The sequence below is a fragment of the Eucyclogobius newberryi genome, unplaced genomic scaffold (assembly GCF_026437365.1).
Source record: "Eucyclogobius newberryi isolate DKJ021-1_F unplaced genomic scaffold, fEucNew1.0.hap1 SCAF_7, whole genome shotgun sequence".
NCBI classification, from domain to species: Eukaryota; Metazoa; Chordata; class Actinopteri; order Gobiiformes; family Gobiidae; genus Eucyclogobius; species Eucyclogobius newberryi.
The window spans coordinates 37,975,134-37,991,783 of record NW_027316389.1 but is presented as its reverse complement, the minus strand read 5'-3'; the positions used below and the strand labels follow the sequence as shown (position 1 = coordinate 37,991,783).

Below are 16,650 nucleotides of genomic sequence, written 5' to 3'. Positions count from 1 at the left end.
TGTCAGATGTGCCAAAGCAGATAGTCAGGCACAACAGGGACAGTGGATGAGGTGGGATGGCATTGTCAAAAAGAAAATGATCTTGAGTGAGCTGGAATCCAATTGGCTAAGCGTCATCATAAAGCCATTTATGACATTTGGCCAGAGGCCAGCATATTCCTTGTGCCACGCCCCAGAAGCCTCAAACATATCCTCGGTCTTAACTCTGCTTTGAGTCAAGTTCCTGTACAGGCCTTAATGGCTGATGACAAACGGCTTAATAACTTGGAGGAAGTTGAGAACGCATGGGTTAAATCTGCACTTATGACATGAAAGAAGCTAAGCAAATCATATAAATTGAACAAATAGATTAAAATATTAAGATGGTTGGCTAATAACTAAAGCTTTAAGCCAAATCGCAGCAATCTGAGATTAATCAAGTAATCAGTTCATTTTTTGTACATTCTTAACCTGTTACCATCCACCTATTTGGCCCTGTGCACAATGGTTGGACCCAAATGGCATTGCTTATTAAAAGAGGATGTTACGTTCCACATGTAAGTGTGATGCATCATTAGAAAGCTTAGGCCTTCTAGTTTCTGCAGATGTGCACATGTACACTGTGAGGGAACAAACCCGTGGATGGTCTCATTCTGTAGCTAACAGTCTGAAGAAAAGATGCCAAACACCATCTTATAAGTCAAACACGTCATTTGTTATGGACGGAGAAAAGCGCCGGACGAAAAGTAAGAGCCAGAGAAGAAAACTTTGTTTACTTGACAATATCTCGAAATCGGATAACTTCAGGAAAAATACAAGTGGATATTGTTTTTCAGTGGTTCCTTACGGACAGACTGAGTACAAGGATGTACAGAATGAAAGCCGTTTCGTCCATCATAAACAGCAAACAGGACATGCGTTTGTAAAAGTTGAGACTTTATCACAAACTATTGGCAATTGCTTATTGAGGCATATTATTCAATTAAATCAATGAGATATTCGTTTTGTTGACAAAATAACCTTTAAAATGATGTATAACTTAGTAAAAGTGATGATGTAAGAGAACTTTCATAATTTGGAAAATGCTCGCCGGTGCGCAGGTGGATGGTAACAGGTTAAACTATTTAAGAGTGCTTTTTAAACTTCCTATAAGTTATCTGTCCTTTTCCTCTGTATCTACCTGCGTTGCAACCACGAAATTTCCCCATGTGTGGACAATAAAGGATTATCTTATCTTATGTTAAAGCCTGCTGTTGGTTTCAGTCACTAGTGGCACAGTGCACATGCTCACAACAGCCGAGCTCTGGGATTGTGGTCAGATGAGAGCTGACCAAAACTAATGCATTACTTATTTGAAAAAGTGACTTGGGGAGTACTAGATTACATGGGTGCAAAAAAAGAGCACGTTCCTCATTACTCCAAAAAAGTAATTTGAGTACTCTAACGTGTTCCCAGCTAATGTGTTGCTCTGATCAGGAGAGATGCTTTGTACCAGGAGTAGTTCAATCTAATTTCCACCAGTCATCCCTGGGCAGGCTGATGTTATTAAGTCCCACTGAGGGGAGGAGCCTATTGAACATGTTTTAGTTGTAGGGGAAATCTGAGAAGACATACGCAGACACCGGGAGAACATGCATACAAAAAGGACCAGTGCACAGGGGAGCAAAGTGACCACGGTGATAAAGGGCCGAAACACCTCATGATGCTGAGGTACACAACTCACGATGTGTCACATAGGCGTCAACATCACTGAGAGGTCAAAAATTAGATCCTCCATTCTTACAATACAACTTAGAGCTGAATTATCTGGGATAGAAACACCTAATCCATTTCTTACCACTTTATATCGATATGTCGCCCAGCCCTTATTACATCTGCCATGAAAACACTGTTATGGTGTGAAACCGGGCAAAAGCTTCATGATACACCAGTGAAAGGAAGGGAAGCCCAGGTTTACCAGTCTGGAAGGAACTTGTTTGAGCCAATTACAGCAGAGAACCCAAAAAATGTGTAACGTATCTCTACCTTGGCCTAATAAAAATTCAGGTGGTACTCACAGGGGAAGTCAGAAGGCACCTGGGACTTTCCGTTTTTTACGGCTGTGAAAAAGGAAACATAAAGTATATTGTCAAATGGAAAAAACAAATAAAAAAACATCAAATTTATTTTTACTCACAAATGATGCGCTCTAGGATTTGAAACTGTTTGTTTAGATCTGAGTTGAGCTCCTGCTGACAGTTGTGGAACTCAATGTCTTCAGGTGAGGCCTTCTCCAGCCTGAAGGAGGCAGAGTAAAGCAATGCTGGTCATTTACACACATGCGAGACAGATATCATACACACAGCACAAATACAGTCCAGTCACAATTGTGTGCCCAAAACAATTACGCTTTATTATTTATATGTTTATATTCTTTGCCCTAACCAGACCTACAGTTTGTGCTGGTGGATAAAGGATATTGACCCGTGTTTTAGGGCAATTTGTTCAAAGGACAAATATTCTGCATCCTGTATTGTTCTTGTCCTGTTAACATGCTCCGGTTGCTCTGCTTTGGCATCTCATGTTTTAGAATTGAAAAACAATTTGATTTCTAAAAGCAAATATGACATTCTCTGTCAGTAGTTAACCATGTCAGAAATTACTTTGAGCTCCACTTGCTGGCAGCAGAGGGAATTACAAAGGGAATGTAGGCAAACCTAGCTTGCCCTGACATGCTAATGCATGGGTGTCCAAAGTAGAAAAGTAGTACTTTTTACAGTAAAACATTATGATGTTGTATCAACCCATTATCAATCTTCCAAGTCTTATCAAAGGTGGAGGCATCGAAAATATGTCAGATGCAAATTTTTGAATGGTTCACTTCATTGTCGGGTTGTTTGTGGCCCTTTGCTCCATATGAGTTTCAAAATGCAGCCCTCGGTGAAAAAAGTTTGGACCCCTGTGCTAATGTAAACATCCAGTTTTAATGCAGGCAATTTGAGTCAGAAATTCTCAGAACAGTCTGATGATTTATGGTCTTGAAAACAGCACAGAAGTCTTCAGAGTTCAATTCAATGATATGTGTTCTTTAAACGTGTCGCATAATCGGCACATTTAATATTGTACATAGTCTCCAACCTAAAGGGAATTTGAAGCAAAACAGTAAATATATTTCAAGGAATATATGCTTCTGTTCTTGTTTTTACAGAAATAACACTTTTTTTGCAATTTACTGAGCAATAACTAAATATTGAACATTCTCTACACTTAAGGAAGAGGAGGGAACAATTTAATGTAGTGTTTCTGACCATGCATTGAGCTCGTCGTTCTTCTTCTTGAAGTTGTCCAGTTTCTTAAGGCCCTTGACCTTCTGCTCAATGAGGGAGTCCATGCTCTCCCAGTTGTTGTGGATATAGGACCAGCCTTTCCACTTGATGAGGTAATGGGTCTCGCTCTCCTCTGTGTCAGGGTTGAAGCCCTCACAGGGGTCCCCATTCTCCAACACAGCGTCCAATGTGGTGCCGGGTCCAGTGGCTGCACACACATTCTTTTAGTGTTTCTGATGAGCTCTGGGGTTAATATACATTTTAGAAGTCTTTGAGGGATAAATCAGTAAGAATTTAGAATTTCAATAAAACCCTGGCACAATAAAACCCCTGAAAAAAAAACTTAACTGAATTCAAACAGACAAATTATACATTATATAGTTAATAAATAGTGGAAGCCTCCAGAATTACCTCCTTTTCTGCTGGTCCTGATGTCCATGACTTTCTCAATGGTCTCGCCATCATCGTCCTGCTGCTCCTCTGCGGCGTCTCCCGTCAACTCGATCAGGTCGTCTGAGTCAGTCTCAAAGTCGTGCTGGTCCTCCTTATAGCTGGACACAACAGTGCATATGAATGAGCTGGAATATTCAGTGTAGAGACCAGTTTACTTTCAAAACAGCATGGTCGATGGTCCCCTGCACACCAGGTAGGTTATAAAATACACACATACACTGTAGCCTTCTGTTGTCTTCTGGGTTGTGAGGACGCACAGCGCAGCATGTAGGGACAAGGACAGTGGACTGCAGAATACAGTGTGTGGGGGTGTACCTCTTGACTTTGGTGGCTCCTCGTTTGCGTGGTTGTCTCTTTGGGGAGTCATCTTCATCATCTTCATCATCTTCATCATCATCGTCGTCCTCATCCTCATCTGCAGAAGACTCCTGTCTCCTGGACTTTCTGGACTTCTGAGTCAGCTGCTTTTTGGATGATTTGCTCTGAGGCCTGTAACACAGTTATGCACAGTCTGTAGATGTGGGAATGATGGGAGTCAGTCATACAGTCATTTGTTAAGGCCAGACACTACAGGCTATACATGTTGTTTTTTTAGTCAGTTTGCTCAAGCGTTTAAGCTTTCTCCTGGAAACAAATTTATTGAATGAAATAGCGTCATAATAAAATAATAATAAATAAAACATTTGTATGGGACATTGTAACTTTATTGTTATTGTAATTTTGCATTTTTTTCCCCATAGAGACTAAATTCAGCCCTTAAAATAGCACCTACAAACAGACCAAACATTGCAATCTTGGACTGCACAAAATGTTGACGGATTGTACAGAAGGATTTGTGGCGATCTCATTCTAAGCCTGGTTTTACCCCAATTTTCAGTAAGATCTAGTTCACTCAAATACTGAAAAAGAAAACCAAAACCCCCTCTTCAAACTTCTTTTGTGTGACTTCCGGGATGATGGCTGCCTTGCTTGGATGTGTCTGTCGAGCTGCTGTCGAATCAGTTGGATTTATCTGTCAATATTACGAGTTCACCTGGCGAGATTCGATATTTCTGCATGGGAGCACGGATATAATGAGAAGAACAACATCACTGAGAACCGGGCTAGTCGTGCTACAACTAAGCTATCAAGCCCCGCCTCCCATTCTGGCTCTGGGCTGGGCGCTCCTACGGAGGAGCCCGGGAGCGAGATAGACCCAGTGATTATGAAGGCTTTGTGGGAAATAACTGATAAGATTAAGATAAGATAAGCCTTTATTTGTCCACACAATGGGGAAATTAGCAACACAAGTAGGTACAAAAGATATATATATATATATTTATATAGAAAGCTTTAAGAAAAAAAACACTCTTAATAGAAACGCTTTTATATTCTTAATAAAAAGTAAAGAACAGAAAAATAATAACAATAGTAACACTCCTATTTACAGCAATTATATGGACGAAGAATATTGCTCCAACATGATTGAAATTATGTCAGAGTATTGCACATGGGTATGACAGTATACACGTGTTCAGGGCTAAAGCTAGGTACACACCGGGGGGACACTTAACCCAACTCGCCCCTAGTGTCTGCGTACATCTGGTGTGTGAATATGGGTGACTGGTTCCTTGGTGTAAAGCGCTTTGACCTTGACGGTAGAAAAGCGCTATATAAATGTGACCATTTACCATTTACCCAGGTACTCTCAACGTCCCTTCCCTGGATGTTCACTGGTGGCAGTAGAGTGGCGTCTGCTCCAGTCCTTGGTCTTCCCTGCGTTGATGAGGAGGTGATTCACCAGTCCACAAAGTCCTGCTCCAGTCCTCTGTCCTCCACATCATCGTCGTCCATAGTGAGTCCAATGTTGGCAGAGTTCACACAGCTGTCCGTGTCGTGTCTGAGGTCTGCAGTGTAGAGGGTGAAGAGAAAGGGTGCGAGGACGGTGCAGTCGACGCAAAAATAGGTCCGGGCTTGGTGCCTTGCTTAGTGGAAATGCGTGATTTGAAATCTAAGACTGACAAACTGGACACCCCTCAGACTTATGGGGTACCGGAGAGGGAGGTTGGACACAACACTGAAAGTTTCTTGGATTCCAGAGCTCATTTAATGCTCTAGAGTTGTGGTCTCGTCCATCAAAACAGAAAGAGCACATTGCCTGGGCAAAACAAGGCTAGAACCTGATAAACCATAAGATCAGAGGTTACAATCGTGTGAAGGAACGTGTCATGAAGACTGCTTGGTTCGGGCGCGTCTCTCTGGCTGCGGTCGTATCGGTTGGAATAATCAATCTTAATTACAAGTTCTCCAGGGATATTTCAACATGGGAGCAGACATATAATGAGCCTGGACAGTTATTTTAGGAACATGTCTAATCACAATCAGAAAAGATTTATTGCCATTGTCATTGAACACAGTTCGCAAACACAGGAACTTGTTTTACCGTTAAGGTGCAACATAAATCAATTAATAATAGTAATAATAGCAACATCTATAGAATAAACTATGGCATGAATATATTAAGAAATTAATAAAAAAAAATAAGGTAAAAAATAAACTTTAAAAAATGTACTAAAAAATATACAGATGTTCAGAAATAGTGCCGAAAATAAACAGTGCGCGAATAGTATGGGTTGAGTATTGTTAAAGTAGCAGGTAAGTCCAACGGCAGAGGGAAAGAAACTGTTATTGTGGCAGGATGTTCTGGTTCGGATGGACCGTAGCCTCCTGCCTGAGGGGAGTGGCCTCCTACCTGAGGGGAGTGGCTCAAGTAGTCCTTGACCAGAGTGAGAAGGGTGGGCTGTGATCTGACCTGCTCATCCCAGAGTCCTGGAGACGTACAGGTCCTGCAGAGATTGAAGTCTGCAGCCGATAACCTTCTCAGCAGAGCGCACAATGAGCTGTAGTCTCTGTTTGTCCCATTATCCACGATCATCTCCACTGTCTCCTGAACTCCAGGTTGTTGCAGCTGCACCAGGACACCAGCCGGTCCATGAGCCTGATGAGGGTGGTGTCAGGGTTGATCAGTTTTGTGGAGTCGTGGCTGAAGGTGCAGCAGTTTGTGTACCGGGAGAAGAGCAGGGGAGAAAGTACACAGCCCTGTGGAGCTCCTATGCTGATAGTCCGAGTGTCTGAGATATTCTTCTCCAACCGCACACACTGCCTCCGATCCGTCAGGAAGTCAGTGAAGCACTGACTTACCAGGCAACGTCTCCCAGGCACGTTGAGCTGTGAGAGCTTGTCCTAGAGCCGAGCAGGGAGGATGGTGTTGAATGCAGAGCTGAAATCTACAAACAGGATCTTGGCAGAGGTTCCCGGGGAGTCCAGATGCTGCAAGATGAAGTGGAGTGCAAGGTTGATGGCGTCGTCCACAGACCTGTTGGCTCTGTAGAGAGTGGAGCGTGAGGTGGGCAGAGGTGTCCCGAGTAGGGGAGGGCGGGAATGTGTGATTTGAAATCCAGGAATGGCGAGCTGGACACCCGAGCCACAGGAGGAGGGTCTTTGACCTGAGGGACATTGTCTCTACTTTACAAACCAAAGTGGCAGAATTTACAAACCAGGTGCGTGTTTTGACAGACGAATTGAATTATCTGGGGAATCAAGTATGCAGATGTAATGTGTGGAATATCGGCATTCCAAAGGAAACTGAAGGTTTATGGAGACCTGGGTCCCGAATATCTCTCTGGCTGCCAAGCCGGGTCCAAACCAGCGTCCAAGACCTATTATAATGAAGTTCCAAAACTTCAGTGATGAACAGTTTGTCTCACCATTTAGAGACAAACGCATGGAAGTCTTTCCAAGTCTGGTTTAGACACTATATTTTTTTATTTTGGCATTGTTTTTTAGATAGTAAAAAGCTGCTGATGTTATTGATTTGATGTGGCTGTTAAGGAGTCCATTATTACCCTCAGATTTCTAACTTGATTTGTAGGTTTTAGAGCGAGACTCTGGAGGTGACCGCTAACACTTTCTCTTTGTTGCTGTCACAAAGACAATGATTTCAGTCTTGTCCGAGTTCAGCTGGAGAACGTTGTTTTGCCTCCACACACTGATCTGTTGGATGCAGTGACAGAGTGAATCCACTGGTCCATATTCACCTGCGACAGTGAAACATAGATCTGGGTGTCTGCATCATTGTGATAGGTCAGTTGATACGCAGCGAAAATGTGTCCTAACAGCAGCATGTAGAGGTTGAACAGAAGGGGTCCCAGGACTGACCCTTGGGGCACGCCACAGGTCAGGGGCATGGGGTCTGAGAGAGTTACCAATTTCAACAAAGTACTTCCTGTCTTCCAGATAAGACCTTAACCAGATTAGAGCAGTGCCAGTGATGCCCACCCAGTCCTCTAGTCTCTGTAAGAGGATCCCATGATCGACAGTGTCAAAAGCAGCATCAGATCTAACAGAATTAAGACTGAGGCTTTGCCAGTGTCAGTGTTCAGGCGGATGTCATTTGTCACCTTGACAAGAGCAGTCTCAGTGCTGTGATGAGGTCTAAAACCTGACGGAAATACATCAATTGAGTTGTTTATTAAGAGGAAATCTGTGAGCTGTTGGTAAACAACCTATTCAAGGACTTTGTCCCAAAATGGTAGATTAGAGATGGGCCGGTAATGACTCAGTACTGCAGCATCAAGACTGCTCTTCTTTAGGAGAGGCTTTATGACCACAGATTTTAAAGACATTGGGAATGTTCCAGATTGAAACGACATGTTAACTATGTGAGTGAATGGTGCTAACAAACTGTTCAGCACAGACTTTATAAATCTGGAGGTCACACATGGAGGCAGCATGTAGATTAACTCAGACTGGTGATGATCTCCTGGACAGTTTAAATTTTTTAGCATTTTAATCCCCGAACTTTGTCATTAAAGAATAATGCAAACTTATTACACTTGGATGTGGGAATTAGTTCTAACAGCAGCTGAGCTGGAGGGTTTGTTCATCTGTTACTGTGGCTGTGGTTACTGCAGCTTTCAATTATTGTACTTTTTTTACTTTAAGCCACTACTTTTTTCCCACCCTGCGGTCATTATAACAGTGTGTCTAATTTATAGCCTCCTGGTGGCCAATCAAGCAGGAAGCGTAAGCGTTTGACACGCTGTAGAAGACATCAGTGGAAGCACTGTCCAAGGGACACATCATGTTTTCAATATTTAAAACTTCAAAACGCTGTGTAATTTATTGGCGAAATTAGTTTAATGAGGAAGTAAATTTAGACGCGGCAGAATAAAAAGACACACGGTGTAGAGGAAATGTAGTGACGTCACGCATTATAGCTCGAAAAGTACAGGATATCCTCCCATAGAGCCACATAATATTAGGTTGTACATCAACTTTGTGTACAACTTTTCTCTTTTTGAACCTGGACTTGCACCATTTCCGTTCGGTCCTGCAGCACTCCCGTGTCAGTGCCCTGACCGAATCATAATTTTTCCATGGTGCACTCTGCTTATTTTTGAGAATTTTGGCCTTCCTAGGGGAAATGGTGTCCAGAACATTCAAAGAACACTAAATGTAACATAGTTCAACAAATCCTTTACATTTTTTAATCAAGTTTATCATTTCCATAAACAGTGAACCTGTGTCATCATTTATGTGTCTCCTCTGAACACCTGCAGGACCAGCCTCTGAACAGCTGCAGGACCAGCCGGTGGTTTGGTAAAAACAGATAGGTCAAATAAGACACAGAAATGATCAGACAGAGCAGCATCGACCACATAGATGTTTGAAATATTCATCCCCTTTGTAATTATGAGATCTAGAGTGTGCCCTCTGCTGTGGGTAGGGCCACTCTGCTGTGGGTGGGGCCACTATGCTGAGTAAGACTGAAGCATCAAGCTCTTTAGTGTTTCTGTCACAAATATTATCAACATGCACATTGAAATCACCTGTAATGACCAAAACATCAAAGTTTGTGAATACAACTGAAAGCATCACAGTAAAATCATCCATAAAACTTTGGCAGTGCTGGAGAGGCTTGTATTAAACAATGAAAAGAATGGATAGAGACCATTTTAGCTCAATTTTAAAGGATACATACTTCAATGATGAAAACATCCCAAAAGGCCAACCGGTGGATAATTATTTCATCTCTAAAAACGGCAAAGAGACCTCCACCCTTTTTGTTTTCTTGTGATTCAAACTTAAAGTTGGGTGGAGCAGATTCTATTAGAACTACATTTTGTGTGTTTTTGTCAAGCCATGTTTCAGTTAATAACATAAAATCAAGATTATGAGAAGAAATCAAATTATTAATTAAGAGTGATTTGTTATATAAGGATCTGACATTTAGCACAGCAAGTTTCAAACTAGTTTCATTAGGACTGGGCCTCATCTTTTCACAGGGAATATGAATCAAATTTCTCAGATTGGGCAGCCTGACTCGCATTATGTTTTCCCATCTGTGTGTTGTGACTACAGAAATAGCACTGGGGGGAGGCTGTTTTTACGCAGGGTCCCGGGTTGGTTTGATCCTTATGATGACTGTAAATCTGGCAACACTGAGACCCAGTGCATCCTATCTATGGGAGATACCAGGTGAAAGGCGAGGGGGAATGGGAATAGGCAGTGGGGCTTGTGTTGGTGTAGCGGGAGCCGGGGAGAGTTTGGGACCAGGTGATAGGCGAGGGGGGATAGGTGAGGCTGCTTTTTTGGTGTAGCAGGAGTCAGGGACACAGGTTTGTGAGGGGAAGAGTTCAAAGTGTGACATCAGAACTCTTAATCTTGCTATATTGGGCGTGAGTGAAGCCATCTTAAGGGCTGATTCAATCAGACATTCAAGACGGCTGGGAAGGCCCCTGGGTGAGAGTGGAGATGGGAAGGGTTGTGAGGAATCTGTAGTCGGAGTAGATGTTGCAGGGGGGACCCAGGGCTGCTCTGAGGGCAGGGTCGATGACAGGGATGATGTCTGGCCTGTCACAGATGGGTCCAAGGTCTTTGGCGAAGACCCTATGGGGATTATGATAATTTTAATTACTCCTGTGCTAGCCGCGGTGAAGATTGTTGTAGTGCTGCTGCTGATGAATCCTTTCATAGAGGCTGTGGTGCTGTTGACGTTGAAACATTGGCTCGGTCTCTGGCTGATGGAGCAGGAATTCTTCTCTCATTCCTCTCTTCTCTAACTATCTGCTCAGGACCCTGTCCAGGCCCAGTCCAATGCCTCAGAGCGTGGAGCAGGTTCTCCGTCAGCACCCTCACTCCACCTCTGCACAGGTGTGGGTCATTTTTCTAAAACAGGTCCTCTCGTTTCCAGAATAGATAGAAGTTCTCAATGTAGTGCAATCCTCTTGGTGCACACTCTTTAGACAGCCATGTGTTAAGTTGCTACAATTTAGGTTGAACGTAATAGTTTTTCTTGCAAAAGATATGGACTTCTTACCACTGGATGACACAGGAATTGTATCTTGGGTGTCCTTTTTCAGATTCTAAAGCCTTTGTATCTCATGAATTGAAGTTGATATTTCTGATATCTTCTCCCGGACATGTCGCTGGCTTCAGATATGTTGTTAAAAATTTGAAAATGTTCTCAAAATGCTTGGTTATTTAATTAAGTCATAACAAAAAATAAATACAAGAAAAATAACGGCACATTTATATTAAAATAAGAGTCCCACTGTCTGAATGTAATTTTTTTGATCTATCTGATATCCATCTGTCTTATACGATGTCAGTCCAGTCCTTGATCATTGGCGATGTTTGTGCACTTCTTTGTCATGGCCCTTTTGCCTGCCACCAAAAAACACACTCCAAAGGTATCTACTGATTGTGTCAATGACAGGAGTTTCAGCAGAGATGTGGGTGCGTCTGCTGAAAGTGCCATAACCCGGAAGTCCAAATCAGAAATTTCTATACCTAATGTGATGCATTTCCTTCATGATATTGGTCCAATTTCTGGATACAAACTGAATGTACAAAAAACTAAACTCTCTTACTGCCGACCGCCTCTGTCTTTTAGAAAGACTTACCCATTTAAATGGAAGTTTTAGTTAGTTCTTAATATAGGACAACACCTATCAACAATCTTAGAGAAAAACTATACTCCATCAAGAAGATCTCAAAAAATGTACTCTAAATCCTTTGACTTAAGTTTGCCCAGATTCCTATATATATTCTGGACTAGAATTTCCATCCTTAACCATCTGTTTGATGAGTTGAATAAAACAATCTCAAGATTTGTATGGCAAAAGAAAAAAACTTGATTCTAATTTAGAACTCTATAACTACCAAAAGAAAAAGGAGGCGGGGTAAATGTACTTTACTTCAGCTCAAATCAGAGCGTTGCTGGTGTGAGCTAGAATATGAAGCTCAATGGAAACATATTGAGATTAATGTTGTGCCGGGGGTTCCTGTGCAGGCCTTACTGGCAGATGACAGACGCTTGAGTCATTTGGAGGAAGTTAAGAATCCCTGGGTCAAATCTGTTCTTACAACATGGAAGGAGCTAATCAAAACACACAAACTAAACAAAGATGTTACAATCTTAAACGGTTGGTTTATGACCAACATTTTGTACCAAATAGAACTGACCTGAGACTCAAGCTCTGGATTACAAAAAGGTATAAAACATTTATCACCAGATTGTAAAAGATAATAACATGAAAAGCTTTGATATGTTGCAAGAATCCTTTGACTTGGAGGAACAGAACTTTTATAGGTTTTTACAAATAAAGAGTTATTATAACCAAGAAATGTAAAAATGTAACGACCATTATAACACTCTGAGTGAAATGTGCATCAAGGCTTATAAATCAGAACTTACAAGGGGAATAATAAATAAATTATATCAACGATTCTACTAATCTGCACAGCTACTCTAAATATATTAAGAACAAATGGGAAAGAGATGGTAATCTTGTTTTGGCGGCCGAGGAGTGGGAAAATGTGTGCACATCCCAGTGGAGGAGCACAAAGTCACGTGTCTGGAGGGAATTTTGCAGGAAAAATGTGTCACGTTTTTATAACACCATGTCAAACTGTCCATTATTCACAAAGAAATGTAAACTGTTGGATAAACTGTGGCACCAGGAGGCAAACTGTTCTGTGTTTTGTGTTTAATATTTACAAAAAAAATTGTCTGTTTGGCCTCTTTGCTCTTTACAGTCTAAATCAATGTTTTAATTAGCCATTTACAAAAGCCAAGGCCTACAATTCGCAATGTTTAGTCACCATGTGCCCCTCCTTCCACTTGTATTGTTTTGCATAGGGCTGCCAATCTCAACAGTAAATAAATTGTACAAGGGTCCCCAACCTTTTCAGGGCTGAGGACTACTTCATGTAGAGTCGGTCGCAGGCCACCAACATTCATAACCAAATTACATAAACCCCTGAGTAACAATTTGATTGTGCAGGCCAGCATTTTTGCACTTGAAAACTCAACCATAATTCATATTTCAAACCAGTGAAATCAGATAACTATTAAATCTAGCACTAACTCATTCAAGTGAATTCGTGTAATTGTCAAAATACAAGCAAAGATGTAAAGCAAATATAAGAAAAATGCTGTCTTAACATTTGAAGGCCATTTTATCTGAATAAACAAAAAATATCCTGCATTTGAGACAGATAGCTCGTAGGCTTAAAGGGCTACAGCAAAACATGGTCACATGGATAACATGATAATCATTTGCAGCAGGGAACATGTCTCAGTCCAGTAAATACAACCTGAATCAGGTTCAGCAGCGTTGATGTTGAAGCGACCACAGCGAAAACGCTCTTGACACGCAAATAACTGTAAAATGTTGATGCTTTAGATGTGCACGTACCTTTACACTTCTCTCCTCAAACTACTGACAGACAGTAAAGCGCTAAAGGCCTTGTACACGCTTACACTTTACATAATGAAGCAAATATTGGTGAAACATTTCTCGTGGCAAACCTCTAGCTCTAGGTTGATTTCACACACTGAATTATACTTATAGTTCTACTGTTTGAACAAAATATTGAACAAAGATCATGACCAGTGGGTAGCTGTCTGGAGACCAGATTTGCTCCAATCTTACCTTCGGACAGGAAGTCGTCTGGATCTAACTTTTTTCTCTTCCTGCTCGGAATTTTCAGACTCCGACTTGTCTTCATCATCTGAGTCTCCATCTTTCCAGATTTGTCTTACAACAAAGAAATGCCAGAAGTTCACCCTCAGACCAATCAGACTAACACCAATCATCTTTATGTGGACACAGGCCACGGAGAGCACAGCACCACACAGCTCAGGACAGGAGAAGCCACTTATCAGCCCAAACACGCAGAAGAGTGCAAGAAAGGATAATGACAGGATGACAAGGAGATTACTGACCCCTTTATCCCCAATGTTAGGATGTGTCACTACTTACTCCTTTTTCTTTGCCCGTGAGCTTTTGCGTTTGGGGCTCTCACTTTCGGAGTCACTGCTACCCTGAAAACAGAGTTTAAGAAAATATATTAAAGAGATTTCATGGATATAATCCCAGTACATTGCCAGATAACAATTGATACTCCAACTCTAAACTATATAAATATAGACCCTTCCAGAAGTGGTGTGATTAGAATGGGCTCTTTGCACGACAGTGCCTGGCTAGCTCACTATTAGCATCACAATCTTCCTGTCCAATAATAAATATATCTCTGAGGTATTTCATATATTCTGATGTTTGGAGGTTAATGCTAACACTCCCATTGAAAATACATTGTAGGCATTTTTTTTTTTTTAAAACCCTGTGTGTGTGTGTGCGTGCATATGTTTTATTTATTTTAAGCTTCAGAACGCTGTGTGTTTTATTACAATCAGACTCATATTCACAGAGAAATTAGTTTCACGAAGAGGTGAATCTAGGCACGGCTGAATACAAAGACACACAGAGCGCGGACATGCAATACACGGGTCTGCAGTTTAGAACCTGTCACATTGAAATGAAACTTTCTTGGCCAGACGTGACTCACGGGTCAAAAGACAACATGTGCATCACTACATGGACCATATTTCTGTGTAAATATCTCATGTTACAACGTGGGCCCTTGCGGTTTATTGTCAGGTGCGGCCCGTATATGGACAAGTTCTATTTTCTTTGTAAATATTGTGTGCGTAGCTTTTATTCAGGAGCGCTGTACAGCCAGAAAAGTACGGTATATATAATATCACCATAATCTAGAACTGAGAGAAATGCCGTCAGGATGAACTGTTTTCCACACGTTTTATCTCTAAAGAAGAATGACAATCTGGCTTTAACCTGTTACCATCCACCTATTTCGCCCTGTGCACAATGGTTGGACCCAAATGGCATTGCTTAAACCTGTTACCACCCACCTGTCCGCCGGCGAACATTTTCTATATCTCAAATATTCTCTTACATCATCACTTTTATTTCCGTGGTCAATACCAGCAAGCCATACATCATTTTAAAGCTTATTTTCTCAACAAAACGAATATGTCATTGATTTACATTGAATAATTTGCCCCAAGAAGCAATTGCCAATAGTTTGTGAGAAAGTCTCAACTTTTACAAACGTATGTCCTACCTGTTTGCTGTTTATGACGGACGAAACGGCTTTAATTCTGTACATCCTTGTACTCAGTCTGTCCGTAAGGAATCATTGAAAAACAATATCCACTTGTATTTTTCCTGAAGTTATCCGATTTCGAGATATTGTCAAGTAAACAAACTTTTCTTTGTTTCTCACCGGACGAGAATGCGCTTGTCCGCCGCATTTCTCCGTCCATAACAAATGACCTGTTTGACTTATACGATAGTGTTTGACATCGATCTCTTCCTTAGACTGTTACCTACAGAATGAGACCATCCACGAATTTTTTTGTCACCGGGTTTGTTTGCTACAGCCTCCGGAGGAAAAAAATTCGGCGCTTCCGAAGCGCGCGTCCATCTTTGTTTTTAGCCTTTAGCTTCTGCTAGCAGGCACGCAGGAGACTTTGAGTGACATATTATTCTAGCCAGTCAGGAGACCTTTTTCCTGATAGGCGGGACAAAGGGTTTATTTACACCCTGTTCACGTGCGTAAGGCTCCGGGAAGGCTGTAAAGAGCCAGATTTCTCGGCAGGATTTTGCGCATAACGTTTTCTGATTGTATTAGCCTTTTGGACGTGCATTTTGTGAGATATATGTATTATTATACCAATACAAAAATAAAATAAAAATATTATAATTTTTTTTTTTTTTTTAACCTCTATATGGGAAATTCATGGGTAAACTCATATTTACACATTTTCACATATTTTTTTTTTAGCGGTTATAATTGCTATTAGTGGCCTACAAAACATCACAATGTATGTTTTATGATCATAGAGGAGCTAAAATTGTAATAAAACAGTTTGGCACAGTTGGCACATATTTGGATCACTTGTTCCGAATATACTTTTTGATACAAAAAGGTCAACAGCACCAAAATGCCTGTTCCTAGAGATCTGAAACTTTACACAGTTGTTGTCAACAAGATAAACATCATGTACAGTGAACAGCATATGCACACAATGAAGTATGTCATGCTCAGGACCATTACAAAGTGACAATATTCAGGCGAGACTAAAAAAGGATGTTTTGTTTATGTTTGGGCCTCTGTAGTGTAAGTTCTGAAGCCCTGACAGTGTTCATGTGCACATCTGCAGAAACTAGAAGGCCTAAGCTTTCTAATGATGCATCACACTTGCATGTGGAACATAAGATCCTCTTTTAATAAGCAATGCCATTTGGGTATGTCCAACCATTGTGCACAGGGCGAAAATAGGTGGGTGGCAACAGGTTAAAAGAGGATCTTACAGCCCACATGCAAGTGTGATGCATCATTAGAAAGCTTAGGCCTTATAGTTTCTGCAGATGTGCACATGAACACTGTCAGGGCTTCAGAACTTACACTACAGAAGCCCAAACATAAACAAAACATCCTTTTTTTAGTCTCGGCTGAATATTGTCAATTTGTAATGGTCCTGAGCATGACATACTTCATT

At 41.3% G+C, this 16,650-nt stretch overlaps 1 protein-coding gene across 2 annotated transcripts in view; it reads right to left on the bottom strand.

Moving 5' to 3' along the window:
- chd2 (chromodomain helicase DNA binding protein 2) overlaps positions 1-16,650 on the bottom strand; it is a 67,865-nt gene that overhangs the window by 41,621 nt on the left and 9,594 nt on the right. Inside the window, exons 4-10 of one of the 2 annotated variants that reach the window (XM_072435800.1) lie at positions 14,048-14,109; positions 13,718-13,822; positions 4,053-4,226; positions 3,696-3,835; positions 3,267-3,492; positions 2,156-2,256; positions 2,037-2,078 (exon numbers count right to left, since the gene is read on the bottom strand). In XM_072435800.1, the coding sequence (XP_072291901.1) occupies positions 2,037-2,078; positions 2,156-2,256; positions 3,267-3,492; positions 3,696-3,835; positions 4,053-4,226; positions 13,718-13,822; positions 14,048-14,109 (850 nt within the window). The remainder of the gene's footprint in view (positions 1-2,036; positions 2,079-2,155; positions 2,257-3,266; positions 3,493-3,695; positions 3,836-4,052; positions 4,227-13,717; positions 13,823-14,047; positions 14,110-16,650) is intronic. The other variant, XM_072435802.1, reaches the window with a different exon arrangement.